The sequence below is a fragment of the Paramormyrops kingsleyae genome, chromosome 23, assembly GCF_048594095.1.
Source record: "Paramormyrops kingsleyae isolate MSU_618 chromosome 23, PKINGS_0.4, whole genome shotgun sequence".
Classification (NCBI taxonomy): domain Eukaryota; kingdom Metazoa; phylum Chordata; class Actinopteri; order Osteoglossiformes; family Mormyridae; genus Paramormyrops; species Paramormyrops kingsleyae.
This window is the reverse complement of record NC_132819.1, coordinates 16032813-16053015: the sequence shown is the minus strand read 5'-3', so window position 1 is coordinate 16053015 and position 20203 is coordinate 16032813. Positions and strand designations below refer to the sequence as shown.

The 20203-nt window shown below is 45.1% G+C and overlaps 1 protein-coding gene across 1 annotated transcript in view; it reads right to left on the bottom strand.

The window, feature by feature from the left end:
• sdc2 (syndecan 2) overlaps positions 1-19928 on the bottom strand; it is a 30989-nt gene extending 11061 nt beyond the window's left edge. The window contains exon 1 of the mRNA XM_023812036.2: positions 19377-19928. Within this exon, the coding sequence (XP_023667804.1) occupies positions 19377-19436 (60 nt within the window). The 5' untranslated portion in view covers positions 19437-19928. The remainder of the gene's footprint in view (positions 1-19376) is intronic.
• Positions 19929-20203: the final 275 nt, after the last annotated feature.

Genomic DNA, 20203 nt, shown 5'->3' with positions numbered 1-20203 from the left:
CACCAGTTCCAGGTGGAGCAGATCCAGAGCAAGGACCTGTCACTGACCATCAGCCCTCACTGGCTGAGGCGCGTGAGCTACCTCCGCTGTGCAGCAAGATCTAAGCCCACGTCAGAATCCTGCATGATCAATGGCACGAAACCAAGCCTGAGACCCTCCTTAAGGGTGATCCTCAACATTACAATTATTCAAGCAAAATGACATCAGAGGTATTTGGTTTGCCAGATTTGATTGTTTGCACAAAGATGACACAAGATATCAAATCGCAATAATGCAAATAATGCAAATCGCTCAATCTCCCCCCAGCTCCAACCTGCCTCCCCCAGTGAACCCTGGATGTTTGTCTGGAGGAAGGGGATCCTGTCAGCTTGGGTGTCCAGCTTCAGAAAGGTGTGCAATCGTGACCCTGTCCATGATGAGGTCGCCACCAAGACACTGAATTCCAGCACACTTTCATACAGATGTTCCATATAATCAAGCCTCGGTTCATTCGCAAAGATTTGGGAGTGACATACAGGTAGGTTCTTTCATGAGATAGAAAATGAGGGCATTCTGCGGACACCCTACACCGCAGATAAGGACATCGCTGGCTTTCGCGCTGACTAAACCGGTAATGAGAAAGGGTTAGCAGACTGGTAAGTCACAATTACTAACCGGAGACGGGGATGTACTTCGTGAATTGGTCTATTCACAAGTGGTCAAGTACGTTTTTATGAGGACTTTCTATGGAAACAGTAAACAAACCATCTCCCTCTCTCTCACTCACTTTCAGGAGAAATTCGGGGGACATTTTGCCCGGCTAATTATCCCAGTTTAAAAAGTAGCAGCAGTTTGAACGCATTTTCAGAAGGGTCCGTTACAATTTCAGCTTCTGGAGGTTTCATTCATATTAGACATTAAAATTACTTGTATTCATACATGGAATACAAAGATGTTAAATCCTCTGAAAATCATTCAAGGAGGAACAGACACAACGAGGTTCTTCCAAACATAACAAGGTTTGCTGTACCTCCTGTGTAGTTTTTAATAGGGAAACAAAGGCGTTCTCTTTGTTGACAATAATAAGACTTCCCTTGATCCTACACAGAAAGGAAGACAGGACTGACATATGGCTTGATATGAAACAACAAATCAAAGTGCTTCACTCAAAGATTACCGCTGTCTCGCACTCCATGATAGGGTATTTTTAGAGAACATCCACACAGGCATAGTGAGAAAGCAGCTCACTAGAGTCACAGACCTCTCATGTTGTGGTTAGGCTAGGAAACTGGGAGAAACCGAGCACTGGATGGCCAACCAGTCATGTCCTATGAGATGTGAACGGTGCATAAAGGTGCGTTTCACCCAAACCAGTTTGTCTGGAGTCTGCATGTTGTGAGCCAGAACCCAGACTGTTATACAAGTAAGGTCTGGATATTGGAGACAGGGAGGTAAGCCTGGAAAGGTGCACATGCGCGTGTGTGTGTGTGCGTATTAAGTTTATATAACATTGTGGGGACCAAATATTCCCCTCGTAATAAAAACCTGTTATTTTGACGTTTTGAGGACCATTTTTCAGGATCTGTGAATGCAAAAAAAAAAAAAAAAAAAGTAAAAATGCCAAAAATCTCGTATTTTGTTTGGGTACTTGTGGTTAAGGTTAGGGCTGAGTAGGGGATTAGTGTTTTCCCCATAAAAAATTAATGGAGAGTCCCCACAAAGACATGATTACGTGTGTGTGTATGTGTGTGTGTGTATGTGCGTGTGTGTATGTGCGTGTGCGCGCATGGACACACACGACTGAGGGCAGGGCTTTAGGTCTGAGGGCCTGGCAGGGCTCCAGCTAAACAGAAAACATCACTCTGGACTCTTCCTGTTTGCTGCCGCAGAGCTCGGTTTCACAGCCATGCGGGTTTAACGCAGCATCCTGCCGACACGCCACTGACAAAACTGCCTGCTCTTATTTCATCTCTGCTTATTTTTGAATACATTTTCAACACGAGCTTCACGTCCCATTTAATTTTTAAATTCGGGACCATCCTATGAAGCGCTCAGATCTGTTTTCTGTGTTCAGATGGTCAGAACAAAGCTATCAGTTATGTCTGAAAACTCCAAATCTAGTGAAACAAACTAAGGCTATGTAATAAAATGATGACCATACTAGGTAAAGCAAAGATTACCTAGCTATCGTCAGCTGATAACCAAACCATTTTCTGGACAAAACTCACATTAACATCCATGTCCAGACAGTAAGCTAGTGTGGCAATGTGAAGTAAACACTTTCCTATAAAAGGGTAAATACTCATGGGGAAGACAGAATGGGCTTTCCGATGCCACCGCCGGCTGCCATTTCTTAGGTTTCGTCAAAAAAAAAAAAAAACCTTAAAAAAAATATTTGCGAATGGCCTATGCAGAGGGAGAGTGCAGGTTTATGAAAAGCGCTGGTCAAAGGCAGCCAAAGCCACAGCAGGCGGTCAGCAGCAGTTCGGAAGCGAGCGCACATGAATGCGCAACTGTAGGGCTCATAGCGTGACGACTCTCTCACCTGACACCTGACTAATTGGTCAGATCGGCTTGTCATGTTAGCCAGCGACGCCGCAGCGCCCAATCTCACAGCCCAAACCCATAAAAACGGGACAAAAAGGTTTTCCTGACGACTTCCAGCAGATCAAAACATCTTCGATTATTTCCTTTCCACCCCCCACTATTACTTCCTGTGTGAAACGTTTAAAGTCAATTTTGCTATTTCCAGAAACAGAGGACAGAGGCTCTTGTCCACTGCAAACACTTCGGTTTCATAAAGGCGTATAAATTTCACCTTACAGAGGAATAAATGGTTATGCCTTTCAAATATATTTTAATGTCAAACTCAACCCCCCATTGCAAACATCAAAGTATCTGTACTTCAAAAGTCAAACTTTATATAGAGCAGTAGAGCGTTACATAACATGGCCCTTGTCTGGGCGATTTAAAAGACCTCCTTCAGTCCCCACAGCCAGCAGCAACACAGACCTAGCCCCCATCATTCATTATTGAGAGGTCCACCAGTCTCTGTACCATTCTGATAAAAGTGACGGCGCTTCCTACATACGTCACAGGAGATTGATTCCCTTCCGTGATCCAACAGTGATTTACTCACATAAAACATCACCAAACACAACTTGCTTATGATTATGCTATATTATGCTAATGCTAGCTTGAAGCTAGCATTCTCCCAGCCGTGTTTACATACACATGACAGAAAGGTGCATGCCTGCATACACGGACCCGCAGTGCAGTTTTGGTGCCGCTATGCAAATGATCGTATAAACAGAGCATACACATCCGTCTCCAGTTTCCGCCTGCTCTGGCCCTGGGAGCTGAGAAATTCTTCAGGCCTGCTTTACGGCTTTTGATATGGAGACTGGAAACCAGATGCCCTTTGTCCGCCCTGTAACATTATACACTGGGAAGCGGGTTTGACTTTTTAAATTTTGCTTTGGTACGCTACTTTCTTCCCTTGCAGCAGGAGGGGGAAAAAAAAATAAATCATAAATCAGGGAACTGCCACATTAAAAGTTTTCATTTAGCCAGTTCAGTTGAAAATGAAGAAGCGACACATTGTAACAGTGTCAAACATTGTTGTTTCCCCCGTGACGCGCAGATATTTATTGGTCTTGAGAAATAAACAAAAATTGGCACAAACGAGGCCGCAAGCAGGAGGCCATGTACTGCACTGCGCCCTAAATCATAGCATCAGCAAGGGACCCCAAGCTCCCCCAGACGGACCACGGTGCCACGTGGCCCCACGTGTCGTATGGCTGGTGTGCTTTCAGCACCACCTCACAAAATCGTCAGGAAATGGGACTAAGATTCGCCAGGCAGAAAACCAAACATGACCCGTCTGTGACTCCGTGGATGAAGACCGATTCCCTGAGTTGGGGAACATCTGTAGATTTGTCGTCATCTACACATAAGGCGACACAGTCTTAATTTAGGGCATGAAACGGTCTTTCCCACCTCCGACTGCTTTCTGTACTGCCTGTGTGGGATTACAGAGAGAACGGGCTCGCTTCCTGCAAATCTGCATCCCAGACGGACGGAGCTCAGGTGGGAAAATCCCAAAATGGCTGCTTCCGTGGCAGAAAGCCTGAGGGGGTCAGGCAGTCGGGCTGCTTCCTGAAAACAGGTACTAAGGAAAGGGGCCCCCGCCGAAACACGATCCGAGGCACGCAGCAAACACACCGTGCTCAAAAAACACACCGTACTAAAAAAAAACATGCGTGTCAAACTCCTCAAGGAAATGCCAAGCCATGTGCAAGGGGCAGACACAGAATGAAGAGCGTTCACTGACAAAATTCCCAAATGACAGGAGGGGAAACAAAACACAGTCGGCGTTTCGTAAATGTTACCCATTAGCATGTAACCAAACGCTAAGCCATCGATCCGTCTGATCTGGTGTCAGCTCAGTTTAAAGGGGGAAGACGCTTGTGGAAACCTCTGTCCGACATAAATAATTACAACCATGCTCTGCCACTTAAAATAATCTTTTTTGTTTTGAACAGATTATAATACACCCTTGTGACACATTATCCAAATTTATTACACGGCTCTCTGGAATGCTTGATTCTGATTGGTCAGTTGAGACATTTGCAGGTTCGTTCTTTTCAAATAATGACCGCTCCAAAGTAATATCGCATAGCCGGTACTACTTGTATGTTTAAAACCAGTCCGCGCCAACAAAGATTATCGTTTAAAAATGTTAATTTAAAACAAATATGTCAATAAAATGTTTCAAATTTATATTCATGTCCAGTTTTTTTCCTTATGTGGCAAGTAGCCGTGTAATAAGCGGGATAATGTACAGGCAGCCGGTAGTTATCGCGAAATAAGCCCCTTCAGTGTGATACAAGACCCTCCGCTTCGCGTCGGGTCCTGATCACACTGTCGGGGCTTATTTCTGCGATAACTACCGGCTGCCTGTACATTATCCCTTACGGATCATTTAGCCAGACCAGTTTCTCAGACATGAGCATTTGGTACAAATTAGCACCCTAGTGGCTAACTGCTTCAGTAAAACTTGTCCACCCCCCCCACCCCCAAAGTGACTCGCTGGATTTAACATCACAAAGCAGAAAATCCACGCCCTCTGACCTGGAAGTTGAAGACCTAGAGCAACGGGCTAGTGCATGGGGAGGTTTTTGGTATAACCTTTAGTTCAGCTGGTCAAACCCGGGTGTGAGGACTCTTCAGCTAATCAGACCTCTAATTAGTAATCTAATTACGGAGTTGCAGCAAAAACCCACATACCCACCGGCCATTTCTGGATAAGACTGGCCACCCCTGACCTAGACTATCGCGTGTAGCCAGGAACAGTTTGGTATGTTGATCAGTTTACATAATGCACCAGTCTTTAGTTTGCTAACTAGCAAGACACCCAGACAGATCTTCATGAACCAACCAGGCAGGAGACGAGAAATTCCTGGTTCATAAAAATCCTCCTTGATCACAGATCAAAGCTACATTTGCCGAGAGCAGAAGTCATCCGTTCATCAGTGCTCTGTAATTGTCGGGGGAAAAAATGATCAATCTCAAAGCTCGTTCCACTGTCCACAGAACTGCTGTTAGTCTAAAAGACATTCTTTCCTAATGAGGGTTTAAAGGTTTCCTAAATTTGAATTCCCTAATATCTTTTCATGTTGGTTGAATGACAGAACAGCCAGGTGAGAAAACAGTCAGTCTTATTTAAATCTTACTCAGTTATAACAATCTGTTTATTTTTCTCACACACACACACAGTTCCCACTAATTCCCCATTCAGTGTGATTAAGCACACCCTGACAAAACCCAAACTAAAAACTGCAGAGCATACTTCAGTGTCTTTTTTGGGAGAATGTCCCCACACCTGTCGACAGGAAGGTGCCTGATTGGCTGATTGTTGACAGAGACACTGACTCTCACGCTCACACATCGGCCAGACCGCTCAGCGCAGGGCCGAGAGAGGAGGATGAGTGCGCGGCCTTGAGCCTTAAGGCATTTCTGGTATTTCCATCGTTCCTTCACAAACACAGGTGGTTTGCTGGGGAAGACTCAGGAATTCACCATTTCGGAAGAACACCAAGCTAAGCAGCAGGAAATGCAGCAACCTGGATGTGACTGACCGACCTCAGATCAGTCACTAAATGAACCACCTCCCCTCACTGGGCAACAGTCAGACTAGCTTGACTGAAACTTATCTGGTGACTGGCAACTGACAGTAGGGATTGGCAATTAATCGAACGTTAACCTCAATTACAATTTTGGCTTCCAACGATTACCAAACAAAAGAGATAGACGTTACTGTGCCACGTTTCATTTCACAATGATGCTCCTGTTTTGTCGTGTTGGAAATCCAGCACAGCCTGTTCTAGCCCCTGTTTGTGTGGTTTCTCAAGACAAGTTTGGAAATATAATGCGTTTATTAAAGTCAGTAATCTTCTTAAATAATCATTATTTGGCCATCATCAAGCAATCCTAACCAACAGTCCTGTGGAACATGCACAAATCTATATTCAACGAGCAATTTGAATTTCAGTCACTAACGCACTACAAAGCAACAAATAATATCATTGAATAAAGTATTATTTAGAATGCCGCTGAGGCAACATGAATTGAACGTTCACACCCAAAACTTTGCCAATCAGACACTGAAAAGTACCGTCATTCATGCTAGGACAGATACAGACCTCACTCCCATGTATGAAGTTCCCATTTCATACTGAGTACACAAAGTCCTCAGTAAGAATCCAGGTCTGCTGATACCTTTACGATTGGCAGAACACAGAGAAGCCTTGGAAAAGCAAGCAAACGTCTGCCAAATCGGTACCGCGTCCACAACTGGCTGCACTGCTTCCCACAAGCAGTGGGAAGGGCAGACTCATCATTTCCTGGATTCATCCAAGGGCAGCTGATTAAGAAAAGCCTCATCGTAACTAACACTAAATATACTTAAAACTCCAGTCTGGGCTGAAGACAGGAAACAGGAGAATGAGGTCGTCATACAAATTGGCCAAACCATGATGTATTTGGCCAGGGCAAGAGTCGGGTGGTTGGCAGCTTGACAGATCTTAGAGATGTTTTCGTCAAAGATGCAGACTACAAATCAGCTCCAGGCACCAAGGTACCATTCAGTAACAGTCAATAGGAACCCAAATTTGTTAATTGCCAGAAAAAAACCCTTTGGAATGCAGGCCACAAGCAGGACCTCAGTCCTGGGTTGGCATCTCCAAGGGTTCGGACAGCACCATTCCAGCACTGCCAGAATGAGCCACCTGAATCACCTGCAGGGGTGAGCAAAGACGGCCAACGGCAGCTCATTTCAGAAGCATTACTTTTGCCTGGCTGGGACACATTTGAAGGTCAGTTGTCGTCCTGATGCACCCAACACTGTTCCTCATCAATGCTGCCAATAACAGAAACCCCAACATTTAAAATCATCATTTCCTTCTTGGTCCTTGCTTTAGTCCACCACGCAAATTAGCTGCTAGTTCAAAGCTTAACTCAGGCCAAGGATGATTTCTTCCAAGCTGCTTTCAAGCTTTCCATCAAGCACAGCGCTCCACTCAGACTCATTCCTTTCTTCTTTCCCAGTGGAAAGCAGCTCAGGAGGTTCCCAGCCAATCCCACAGTCTCGTTCCGGGCCAGAATCGTCCGTCTGAGCCAAAGACGGCGGTGTGGAAATTTGACTCCATCAAGCAGATAAAGATCTCAATTATCCAGTGCATCATGGCGACAATCACACCCAATCCAGTGATCAAGTACAATGAACAGTTACTGAACATAAACACATTCAGTTGTTTTTAGCTGACGCTCGTCAAAACACTTTTATGGTTAGCAGCGATGCAGGGAAACACTGCTGACCTCCACACTCACACAGCAAAGCCCTCATATCTGCCATCAAATGGTGCAAATGAGGCCTTATCTCGGCCAATAAAAACTGCGGGGGGGGTGAAGGGAGGGAAAGAAAGAAACCCTGCATTTATTTCGGTTCAGTGACTTGTCCATTCCAATCCTGGCCGCCTCGGGATTTCAATTCCCACTCATTCATCTAAGAGGATTTTCCCACTAAGGATAGATGGAGCCAAGGCGCTGGACTGAGTGAGCCACAATGACCGAGGGGAAGACTGGACACAAGGAGGAAACATGGGGCAACAATGGAAAAATAAAGAGAGCGATGACGGAGGAAGAGAGCAAACGAGATGGGGCGGAAGATAAGAGACTTGCCGGAAAATGCATACAAGACGCGGAGGGAAGTTCCATGTCCCACTAGCCAGAGTCACCCTGAGACTCCAGAGCAGGCACCTACAAGGGCAGCCGAGTCCCGAGTCCTCACTGATGCATGACGACGTCATGCAGGCCATTTAACAGGCTGATCCAGGATCGCATCCTCAAAGTACGAGATGCTACTAAATTCAAGAAATGGACAACTAAAGCCTCAGTTACAACGATAAGTGCAAAGCTAAACATTATATGCTTTTAAAAAGTAAGGATTTGTTAAATACTTGGTTCGGACAGTTCCCTGCTATTTGGATTGAATGTGATGTGATGCTCCAAAACTGTCACTTTGCATAGCTCAAGGTGACATCAGTTCCTTCAGCGTCTCCAAGCAGCCTTAGTGACGATTACAGTTTAGCACATCTCCCCACTCAAGCACACTGATTCTTTGGAGTTTTAGCTCAACCCTGCTGCTGGATGAGATTCAGGGTCCCAGGATTGAGAGTCAGACACACAGTTCCAATGGTATGGGGGTTCAGCCAGGGTCCCCAGGAGTCAAGCAGGGCACCATCCCAGCAACACATGGCCCCCACCTGGCCGGAGGCACTGATAACATTCCAAGAAGCCCCAACCGGGGGGGTGGGGGGGACGCACGTGTTGGATTTCTGGCCACTTAGTGATTTGCCACAAACAAACAAAAAAGCCTGTCGGTGCAATCATTTGACAAAAGAGGTTTCGAGCACCAAGCAGCCTAAAACGTTCAGATGACAACCATAAAACATCCTCGTTTGAAGGAGAAGAACAAAAAAGAAAAAAAACACACACTGGCAGGGGGAACATTTTGGCACCGAAGCGACAGGCCGCAGCCTGTTAGTACAAGCGGGCCTCGATAAAAGGACGTATTGTGCTATAATATTTTCACTGGGGTCTGGCAGACATGTCGGTCTATTCTTGACTGGTCATAAAGCAGCAGGTTCAAAACAAAACAGCTCGCCAGCCAAGAGCGGCTCCGCTGGCACAATGACGGCGAGCAGGAGACGCAGCCAAACTCCCGTCCACGCCAGACGGGAGACGCCAGGGACGGAACGAACAACCGCCGCGCAAAAACAGGGAGGAGGGAAAAAACCAAAAAAAACAAAGAAAGTGGATGGCTACATACGAGGCTGTGGCTGGCGGGAAGCCACGGGGACGAGGGGAGCTAACAGGCTGCGAGGTGATGCAGCTTAAACCAAAATGAGATCATTGCTTGGAGCACTAGCACCACCTGGGCCGGGCCCAAACGCACCGAACAGCCACCGACCCGGTAACCCACAAAGACGACCCACATTATCGCCGGAACACCTCAAAGGCCTCCATCTCAGGAAGCGGAGGACGCCCGCGGCTCCAGGTTGGACCGGTTCTGCAGTAGCTTTTCCCACCACGCGTGAGGGAGAGTCTGTCATACTGCGCCACATGGATGATCTATGGCACGAGCTGCCGCGATGCCCAGCTAGCCATCGCTAACGACCGCGAGGGGGGGGGGGATGTGCGCTGCGATTTCTCATGGTGGCTGACGCAGCCGTGCCGGGTGTGGGATTTCAGCCCGACATCCAGCGCCAGCCCCGATTCCGGGGCCTTCTCTGGCAGAGGGCCAATGACGGCCTGACATTGACGCGGAAATAGACACACGCGCCATGGATTCATATATGCCCAGTGTGCCTGGCATGGAACTGAATGTTATTGTTAGAGACGACCTCTGAACCAAACCGCAGAGAGCCAAAGCAGAAAGCGAAGAATGAGTGCGGGGGACAACAGACACACACGCGTACACACACACGCACCCGCGCGCGCTGTAATGTCCTACACATGCACGCCATCTGTCATGAGCCCATTCCAGGCTAATCCAGCCAGCACAATGTGCCCACAGTGAACTGACACACTAGAAGCACATAGCACAGGGTGCAGAGATTACTGTACATTATGCAAGCTCTTTACAGAGCCTCTGCAGTGACAAAACGAGCCATTCATTCCTGCGTCACGGTGAGAGCCCCGCCGAGCTGCCTCACATCGTAAATGGTGCTGCTATTTTACTTTAACAAATACAATAAAAACATTTTATTACAGAGTACAGCCAAAGCCTGACGTTCTGCATAACAAAACAACGGTAACAACCATCGTTTGTCTATTAGGCATTACTTAGCCTTCCTAGAACCTTTGATAATGGTGTGTGGGGGGGGGCAGCTTGGGGAGGGACTGAAACCAAATCCTCAACTTGACAGGGAGCGGAATAATGCCCCATGAAACACTTTCAGTCGTCATCACAAACCAGATAAAGATCGCTGGATACTCTGAAGCTAAATGAGAGCTCAGCGCATCGGCCAAACCCAACTCTGCGCCGATCCGGCGCTCGCTCCTGCTGCTGTAATTCATCAAGAATGTGCGGTTAGCAGCCTGCAGTGTCTCCCAGAACCGACACAATCCCTGGCCCAGCCCTCCTGTTTACTCAGCCCATATGGTTGCGAGCAGGACGCAGAGAATGTGGATTCAACCAAGCGTCGCACCCATAACGGGCCGGACCATCCATTGGCTGAGCGGACGCTCCAATCCCCGCGGCTTCTGCAGAGAGGATACGTGGCTTTCCGGTCCCCCAGATGTCGATGCTTCAACGAGCTCCTTCTATCCGAAGATTGGTTTGGTCCGCAGACCTCGCGTGGCTAGACACCGCTGGGAGATCGATCAGACCAAACAAATCTGGGGGTCACTGCTGATCACAAACCACAGCTCAATAAATGGAAGAAACTACAGTACAAAATAGTATTGCCTGAGCTCTCCAGCACCCACCCACCCACCCCCCCCCCCCCCACACACACACACACACACACACACACACACACACACACACACACGCGATTAAAGGGCCACATGAACACAGAAACTACAAGATTTCAATTGATCAAGGTGATTTCCCAGTTTCAAAGATGAGGTTTGCACAACATTCTGCTGGATGAGTCTGGATTTACACTTCTAATTAAAAATACAGAAAAAAGGTAATTACATCTGAACCATGCCCTCACATCTCCCGCCAAACAAACAGCTTTGACACACAGCTTGCTAACAAAGTACATGAATGGATTTAATTTGCAGTTTGTTTTGGAAAGAACTGTAAGCAGAAAGGTGTTTGAGAGCCAGTTAGGGGAGATTCAGGGGCGTCACGCAGTAGCAAACGAGGTTGTTCTGGCTTCAGATTTATCAAAGCAGCATCACTTTACTTCACTGTTCAATTTACCCCACAGTCACTGGTAACCTCCTTATTCATTAATTTATCCGTCTTAAATCCTGTCAAAATGGGTGCTGCTGTTAACTGGACAAGATTATGCCTCAGACATACTATCAACCATGACTGAGATGCAGTATTTTAGTAACTATAGCAACACAAAAACACAAACTTAGCTACCATTTCAGGACAGTATACCAGGAGAGGGAGACATACGTAGCACATTTACGGTTTACGCAGCACGTAAATGAAATACACCTGACACAACGATGACTTCAAAACAGACTGAAAGCGACGCTGATTTATAGGATATCACCAGATTTTTCCCATCTCGGTCAGACAGCCCATATCACCCTGGTTATCAAGGGACAATCAGTCCTGAAAAGTGGTTTTTATTCAGATCAATCATCTCACGCATACAGATGTGGACTCAAGTCGAGGTCAAGTGGAGAAGCTGTTTCTTTACCATCAGAGATGCAGGTCCCAGTCCGGGCAGGTCTCAGATGCATGATTCGCTGCCAAACACTTAACAGGGGATCAGGTCATTGGCTGTCACATGTGTCTAGTGATATGTAGGTTTGTGGGGGGGGGGGGGGTTTCATGACGACCCAGAATAGGCTCTGGACTCACTGCAAACTCTCATGAAGATGACCTACCAACCTATAAATTGCTGATATAAGAACATTATTTAGATATTGTGTCTTCTGGAAAGAGACTGGGGGGTGAATGCTGGGGTCATAACATCCTACAGCACTCAAAAACAAGAATACCAATATGCTATTAAAAACCCCTAAGAAAACAGAATCACTAGGTTGGCTTACAAAAAGTGCTTCTTCCCAGCACTGGGGAGAAAATCCTACTCAACTGCACAATATTTTTCTTTTAAAATCTGCACAACTCACCTTGGTAACATGGGAAAATTTGTACTTGTGGGTAACTGATTGAAATCTGCAGACAAATCTCCTGGCTATTACTGTAAGGCTATTTTATACATTTATTTAACCCCAAATAACTTTGTGTTGCAGTGTCTGCAAAATTGACGAAACGACAATTAGCCTGCAATGGGCTGTACAATATTACAGCATTCCCAAAGCAATTTAAGCACAACGAGGAAAATTCATGCCTACAAATAACAAGCATCAATAAAATTGAATAAAAAATGGAGATTCATTGATGCATTCAAGCCATTAACTTCCCAATGCACACAAAATGCCTATATAAAAGAAAAAATAATAATTATTGATTAATAAACATCTCCAACCTCAAATGATGACAGCACACCCTAAAACCAAGCAATAAAATCTCAAAACTAACTCACTTTATATCTGGACATATGACTGCAGTGAAAATTTCTGGTGTGTTTTATTCAGGGATTTCAGGTGTCATTGAACGATGTTAAATCCTTTTATTAATCCATGGCGTGAAACTCTCAGTCCAGTATGTAAAACCCTCAGGTGCTTTATAGACCATATTCTCCCCAGATATTATAATATCAATTATATTCCTATTAGAGCAAAGTACTTAAGTATAGCTATAAAAGCAAACAGCCCCATTGCTCGATATTTAAATACATTTAACAAATGTGCAAAGACCAACGCGCTCTACAGATCACATTGCGATAATGTATATCTTTAGTAAGGTTACGTGACGTTTAAACACGAAACACCCCCCACCCCGAATGCTGCAGCCCAGAATCATGGCGGGAATTTACATTATCCAGACTCGAACTCTCTGGTCCCTTTACCGTCTAGCTAGGCAGGGCCAGACAGACACCCAGGATCAGCAACTGTTACCGCTCGCCTGGGGTACAATATAGGCCTCAGCCGCTACTGTAAACATTTGAGGATCGCTGGGCATAGCGTCTAATCATTTTTGTTTGCTGAAGTTGTGTCACGTGACTAAGTCCTAGACGGTACATACGTCGTCTTTATCTACTCCCTACAGACCATACCTGATACGACGATAAAGTGGAGAAATCAAAATCAGCCAGAGCAAGACAAAACACAGATCTTATAATCCCGAGATCTGTGACACCCAGGCTCCTAATCCCAAATGAAACACCCTTCCTGCATTAAAAAGGACATGTAAACACTGGGTAATCGAAGCACCTCTTTCCTGTTTAAAAAAGAAAAAAAAAGCAAGAGATTTCACCAAAAACCCCGCAGATAGTGCAGATGTATTCCAGGTGAGAATTCAGGGTGCCAGTTTCCATCTGATGCTTTGTACGTGGTAAGAAAATAGAAGACGACCTTCAAACTTTCATATCCATCAAGTCTGGGCAGCTCACTCACAGTCAGCCAAGGGAGTCCATGAAAGAGTGAAATTATAGTCAAATTTTGGTTATGGGCAAGAACCCAAAAGGAACAAGCCAGAGTACCATGAAGACTTGAGTTTTATAGCCTTATTAGGTGGTGGTGGGGGGGGGGGGGGGGGGGGGACACATGGGTTTGGTCTACATCTGGTTTTCAATGAAAATGCATTAAACAATCAACCAGTTATAAGGAGGCTACTGAGACAGACCAGCACTTTGGGACTGACTCCATCGATGAAAGTACCCAGCTGTTGTTAAATCTGAGCAAGAGCTCAAATTCCCCATTTACTGAAGAGGACAGGCCAGTAATCAGCACCACCTTCAAACGGAAGGGGTGATCGGTCAGACACGGCCACCGCCATCTATACAAGCTGTCTGCAGTGAAACCTGGATACTGTCAGACATCACGGGCCATTTATTAAACGATAAGGCGGCAGCCCATTGCTGCAGTTCAAGGGAAGCTGATTTGTGACCAGATGTTTGAAGGTCTGAGCCGTGGGCGAGTCTGCATTTGCAGGAAACTAGTCCTTATGGAAGAACGCAAAACCCGCCCCCCCCCCCCTCCCGCTCCCGTCCTCGGTGGCACAAAGGCAGCCATTAGACGGCCTGTTAGCAGACTGCTTCAACATTGTGCCAGTGGAATTTCGGTCGGGGGCAGGACAAGGTGGGGCGACCTGGCCAATCAGATGAGAAGGAAAATCTCCTCGGCGAGTTCAGCCGGGCACATGGCTTCGCCATCGGCATGCCGGGCCGCGCCTACGGTTTCACGGCAATAAAGCGCAGATGAAAAACCCACAAAGAGAGACCACATGTACGTTCCCCCTCCGTGGAAATTAAACGCCGTAACAGAGCAGTAAAACGCACACAGCAGATGACCTCGGTACCGTTTGAAAACTTTTCCATTTGCTAAGTTAATTGGGGGGGGTGGCGAGAGGGGCTCTGTCTTATAAGGCTCAGTGAAATTGCATTTTCCACCAGGATGACGTCAGCAAGAGCTGCCCCCCATTCACGGCTCTATTCCCAAGCCCCAGAAATCCACGGGTGGGCGCCATCCCCTGCATAGCCGCGGGATTTACGCATCTCTACCAGCAACACTGTGCCAAACAAGCCAATGGGCAGACAGGGTCGGCTTTCCGACCAGAATTAAAGGCCAGTATCATGAAGAGAGATTTGTTGGTTAGCCAGATAACTTGTTGAAATTAAGGTAGCCTGCGCTAAAGGCAAGTGAACGAAGATAAAGTCCATTTCAACTGGCATACCTTAAATCCAACAAGTTAACTTGCTAACCCAAAAATGCAGCTTTGTGATACAGGCCCCTAGCGTCCAGCAAACATTTGTACTACAGACGTCACAGTCGGCATCTTTCTGGGCATCAGCCACTCAAACTGCAGGCATCCTTCGAAGGAGACAGGAAAAAAATTTTAAACAACCGGTTTCCCTCCTTACAGTGAAAATCATGGTAAAAACCCAGTAAAACGACAAGCAGCAACTCTGGAAGAGTGAAAACACCCCAGAGATAATGCAACCCACAGCTGATGGCAAAACAAACGCTGGAATGGAGACCATTGAGCCCCCCCACCCCCCCCGATTACATAACGCCTGGCAGACTTCTAGCAAACGCATACAGGCTGCAGGCTCTGAGGTGGGCTGGATGGTCCCTGCATTGCAGATTAAACCATTCCCATGTGTCAGAGGTTTAGACTGCGAGCGAAAGCACTTTTTTCAGGTTACCATCTGTCAAGATGAATCCGCCCGGGCTGAAAGTATTGTTTCACAAAGCTGTAAATGAGAATTGTCATCCAGGGACGTTTCACATACTAGTATACCAGTCCTTCAGTTTCACATTTTGGATGCATTATTTCCTCACTGTATTACTGTTACGGGGGCTGTGCACATCTTAATCTGTGCTCTTTACGTTCAGAGAAAAACATTCAATGGTATCTGGCATAACTTCCCTTCTGACCAAGGGATGATGCACAGAGGAGAGCAGCTTTCATCTGCTGAAGTTCTGCAATGGTTGTAGCACCACAAAGTGTGTCCTACAGACCCGCAGGCCAGATGGAAGTTCAGATTTTTGTGTCCATACGATGCAGAGGCTCAACTGAGTCTTAGATGGACCATTACAGTATAAGTGAGGCCGCAGACCTTTCTAACGAGGCAGCCGGAGGCACAAATGTGTTTATAATTAAGTTTTAAGGTTTCCTAAGCTTTCTGCCGGAGAAACCATTTTCAGTTAATGACTGTACCTTTCACTTCACACATACACACCACCCACTCACCAACTGAGAAAATATTAAGTTCATTAATAAATAAAAAAGAAGGAGTAAACGTTGTTTCAAAGCCAGAAACAATTATATAAAAGCAGTCTGTATGTTTCATGAGCTCGACCAAGAGCAGATAGCTTCAATACTATTTAGACACCGTTTTGAATTTTGTATATATGCCCAGGAAACATCAACAGCAGCTGTAGGAAAACAAAACTCGTTATTGAGCATGTTGGTGGGAAACAGGTTGTGGAAAGCAACACAACATGCACCAAATAAACTAAGATATACTGGTTAAAAATATTTATAAGTGGATACAGCTCAAACACAGTCATTTATATCAAAGGCAAACCGTAAAAAGACGCAAAATCCAAAATGAGCACTGACAAAAAGAGCCTGTGGCTCCATTACAACCCCCCCCCACCCACCCACTACACACCACAATTTTATATTTTTGGAACAACTAACTTTAGTTTTAAGAAAGATTATTTATCCATTTATCAAAGGATCAGTGACAAAAGGGTTGTTATATTGGCAAATGTCAAAATAAGCTTTCATCAAAACGCCAATATGCATTCTTGCTTGGATTAAGGCTTTATTAATTGGCAGCGTTACCGAATGTGAAGTTGTGACAGTAATCTCATAAATAAATGACCGAAGGGACAAAGAGGAAAGACTGAAAATAAAAAAATCACAGCAGAATGTACAGGCTGTACACAGTATGTACACAGTATGCTGCAAAAAGGATCCAGGTTCCAAGAAGTATATTCGCTGTCTTATTAAACCATGTGCAATTTTCACGGCTGGTTCAAAGGCCGCTCTTTGGGGCTGGCTTTAAAACAGCAGGACATTTCTGGTGCCGAAAGAGGAAAAATAAGAAAAAGACTGTTTTGAGCAGAGGCGAGCGCGGTTCCGCTGCCCCACACTCCGCAAACGGCGGATTAAACGTCAGCTGCTGGAGCAACACCCCAGCTTCCTTAACGTTAGATGTGAAAACCTTTCAGGCAGGAAAAAACATATAAAAAAATCAGCCCACATTATCTGGACCCACTGCTCACCACGGACAGACGGGGCAGAGGCCTTGAGAAAGGTCTGTTTTTATGGCTTTTTTTTTTTTTTTTATTTTTTATCCGAGGTAACCGCACTGAGAATGCAGCCCAGCCACACTTGAAGGCTCCCTGCAAAAATGGCACTTGGTTGAAATTTCAAAGCAACGGCTGGGCTGGGAATCGATGGCGAGTATTTGCTTACATGATGACGGCAAAAGAGCCCCGACGCGAGCGAAGACAGACGGGATGAGGCAGCCATTGGGAAGGGGTTGGGGGGGGGGGGGGGGTCAACAAATGAGAATGCCAAGGGTCACCATGAACATGTACCGAGAGCAAGATGGACCAGAAAACGTCACTACCCTGATCAAAGCATGTGCATGACTATACTATAATAAAAGGTACAGAGAAACCTTGGGGGGGGGGGGGGGTTACACAAGATGTGCCCCAGTATTCTTTACAAACTCCCACAATGCTTTCCATTCCGCAACACATTTCCCCCAAGTTCCTATTCCTTTCTAAATACACCTCTACTTGATTCTGTGCAGTATTGTTATATCAACTGCCTTTCAAAGTGGAGGGCATATAGATTTCAAGCCCGCAGAACACTACACTTCAAACTATTCCTATAAAAAGATCTTCCTTTTTTTAAGGCTAACCTCATGCATAAACAATGACTCATTAGAGGAGCAGCCCGATCTGAATCAGCTAATTGGGCACTTCACCCGTGCAGCAAAGACATAATACCAATTAGCGTGTCATGAGTCATTCACATAAATTATGTCAACAAATCAGAGAGTAGCAACAGCAGACATGACAGGAGCGGGCATATAACCAAACAGGCTGGATCTTCAACAAGATAATCAAGTCCCTATTTAATTTATTACGCTGGTGTTGTGTCCCTCTGGTCACCCTGAAGCACGCGGAGGGTATCTGCAGAGACTTTGGTGTTGGTGTTACTTCACCTAGATGAGACCCATTGGTCGCTGTGGTGTTGGATGATTATATAAGAAATTTCTTGATGCATATGTTAAAGACTTTGGTGCAGTTTTAAGTCCTTCTACAGACTTTGCATTACGTGTCGGTTTTTGTGTCATTCCCCTACCGCATTTGAAAAAATGGGGGTCAGCATTAAAAAAAATTCAGCGTTTTGACGCCATGGCAGACTATAACGTAGGCTAGTCAACCTCTAGACGATTTGTTTTCAAATATATAAAGCTGCATGGAATCGCAAATACACATTTTAGGAATACTTCAGGCTTTCTTGGCGATATAGTATAATCCGGGCAATTTAAATTGTACTGTTTTCTAGTACTGCTGTAGTCTTAACATCGCCGTGGAACAGACCAGTCACCTGCTGCTGTCGAGCGACAGTGTCCTTTTTAAATAATTTATAAACCGTTTCCAAACAGTGCAAAACAAACGTGTGCGACTATATGCACGACTGTTACAAATAGCGATGCTGACTAATAAAAGCCTTAGAAAACCGATTATCAAGTCAGTAGCGTAAAACAGAGGAAGTAATCAGCCCATAAAAGTAAATGAGGAAGAATGGGTATCCAATACAATTAGTAAAATAGTTGAAATATCAATACAACTTATACGTGCAATAAACTTTTCCATTTGTTAGGGTAGACCATTTTACCGATTAGGAAACTTGAACTTTGAACTGTTAACATCTACTTATCTCAGTGGTTTTTGCTTGTTAAACAAATCTGTTAAGACACACGATTTATACTTTGATATATTAACAATGTAACTTTAACGGATATAGCGATGAAAGTCGCAGGGGAAAATGTGAACGTGCCCGCTTTCTTCACACCTTTAAGAATGCACTTTGTCACAGAAAAATCGTTCACATTTTAAAAAATAAATAAAAGCTTTGAAAGAGCAACCAGGGCGCTTTTCAAGAGTTTAAGAAAACCAAAAACCTCCGAAGAATAACATTTGTGCAATATTTTCTACAAATGTATATTTCACCGCAAAACACAGTCAAAAAGTGTCCCACCAATTCAGACGTTTTATACTACGAAGACCTGCTAAATGACTGCGATAAGACACAAAACTTATTATAATTGTTCTTCACAGTCACAGATCAAAGATAGGTTTTGAATGATTGCATGTAAATAATAATAGGTTAGGTTTGGATTATTCGAATGAAATTTATTACAATTCGAACGACTGTTACCACTGTGTACAATACAGGCTAGCCTACCTCCAATCAACCACTGCAAATAGTTGACTAAGAGTTACCTCCTTAGGAAAAAGACATTATGCACTCCCAAACTTACCCTTTCCCCGGTAAGAATGGCCGCCAACCAGAGAGTACAGATCATCCAAGTGCTCCTCATAATTCCTCTGACAAATGCGCAGTGGGTACAAACAAAATGCAACAATCTGTGGTCTCCGCGCACAGCAAATCTTTGCCCTTATTACCGCGTCTCACTTGTTTCTATCCACTACTCTTTCTTCCAGCCCCCACTTTTCTCCTCTCCTCTCTTCTCTTTCTCCAACTGGAATCCCACCGGATACGTGTTGCTTTATTATTCCTACGCGCACTTTTGTTTCAGTTTTTCCCCTGCATACGTCTCGCTAGCTGTGACGGTCCAGGAGCTATTTTCTCTTGTGATTTTTTTTAGCTTGCGTTTGGTATTATTACGGCTTTGAAGGAGGTCCCTTACTGCAGGCTATAACTTCGGAGCCATTTCTCGTATCCTGCAGCAAATAGCCTCGAATGAAAGTCGCCGCAAAGGGGAGAAAAGAGAAATAACAGGACAAACGAGGGAGAAGCTCGTACAATGATTGACGCGTCTTCTGACCATCTGGGAACTACGTCCAAACCAGCAGAGAGAGAGAGAGAGAGAGAGAGAGAGAGAGAGAGAGAGAGAGAGAGAGAGAGAGAGAGAGAGAGAGGAATACGATAAGTGCTATACGGTATTTTTTCCTCGGACATTTTTACGAATGTATTTTTAAAATACAGTTTAGTAATATATGCAGGAATTTTGTTAATAGACCTGTGTATTTCTGTAGTTCTATTTAATATAAAAATATTCTGTTGTACGTTTGCTATTTAAAATATAATTGTTATCGCTGTAGTTATTATACGCTGATTCGTTTA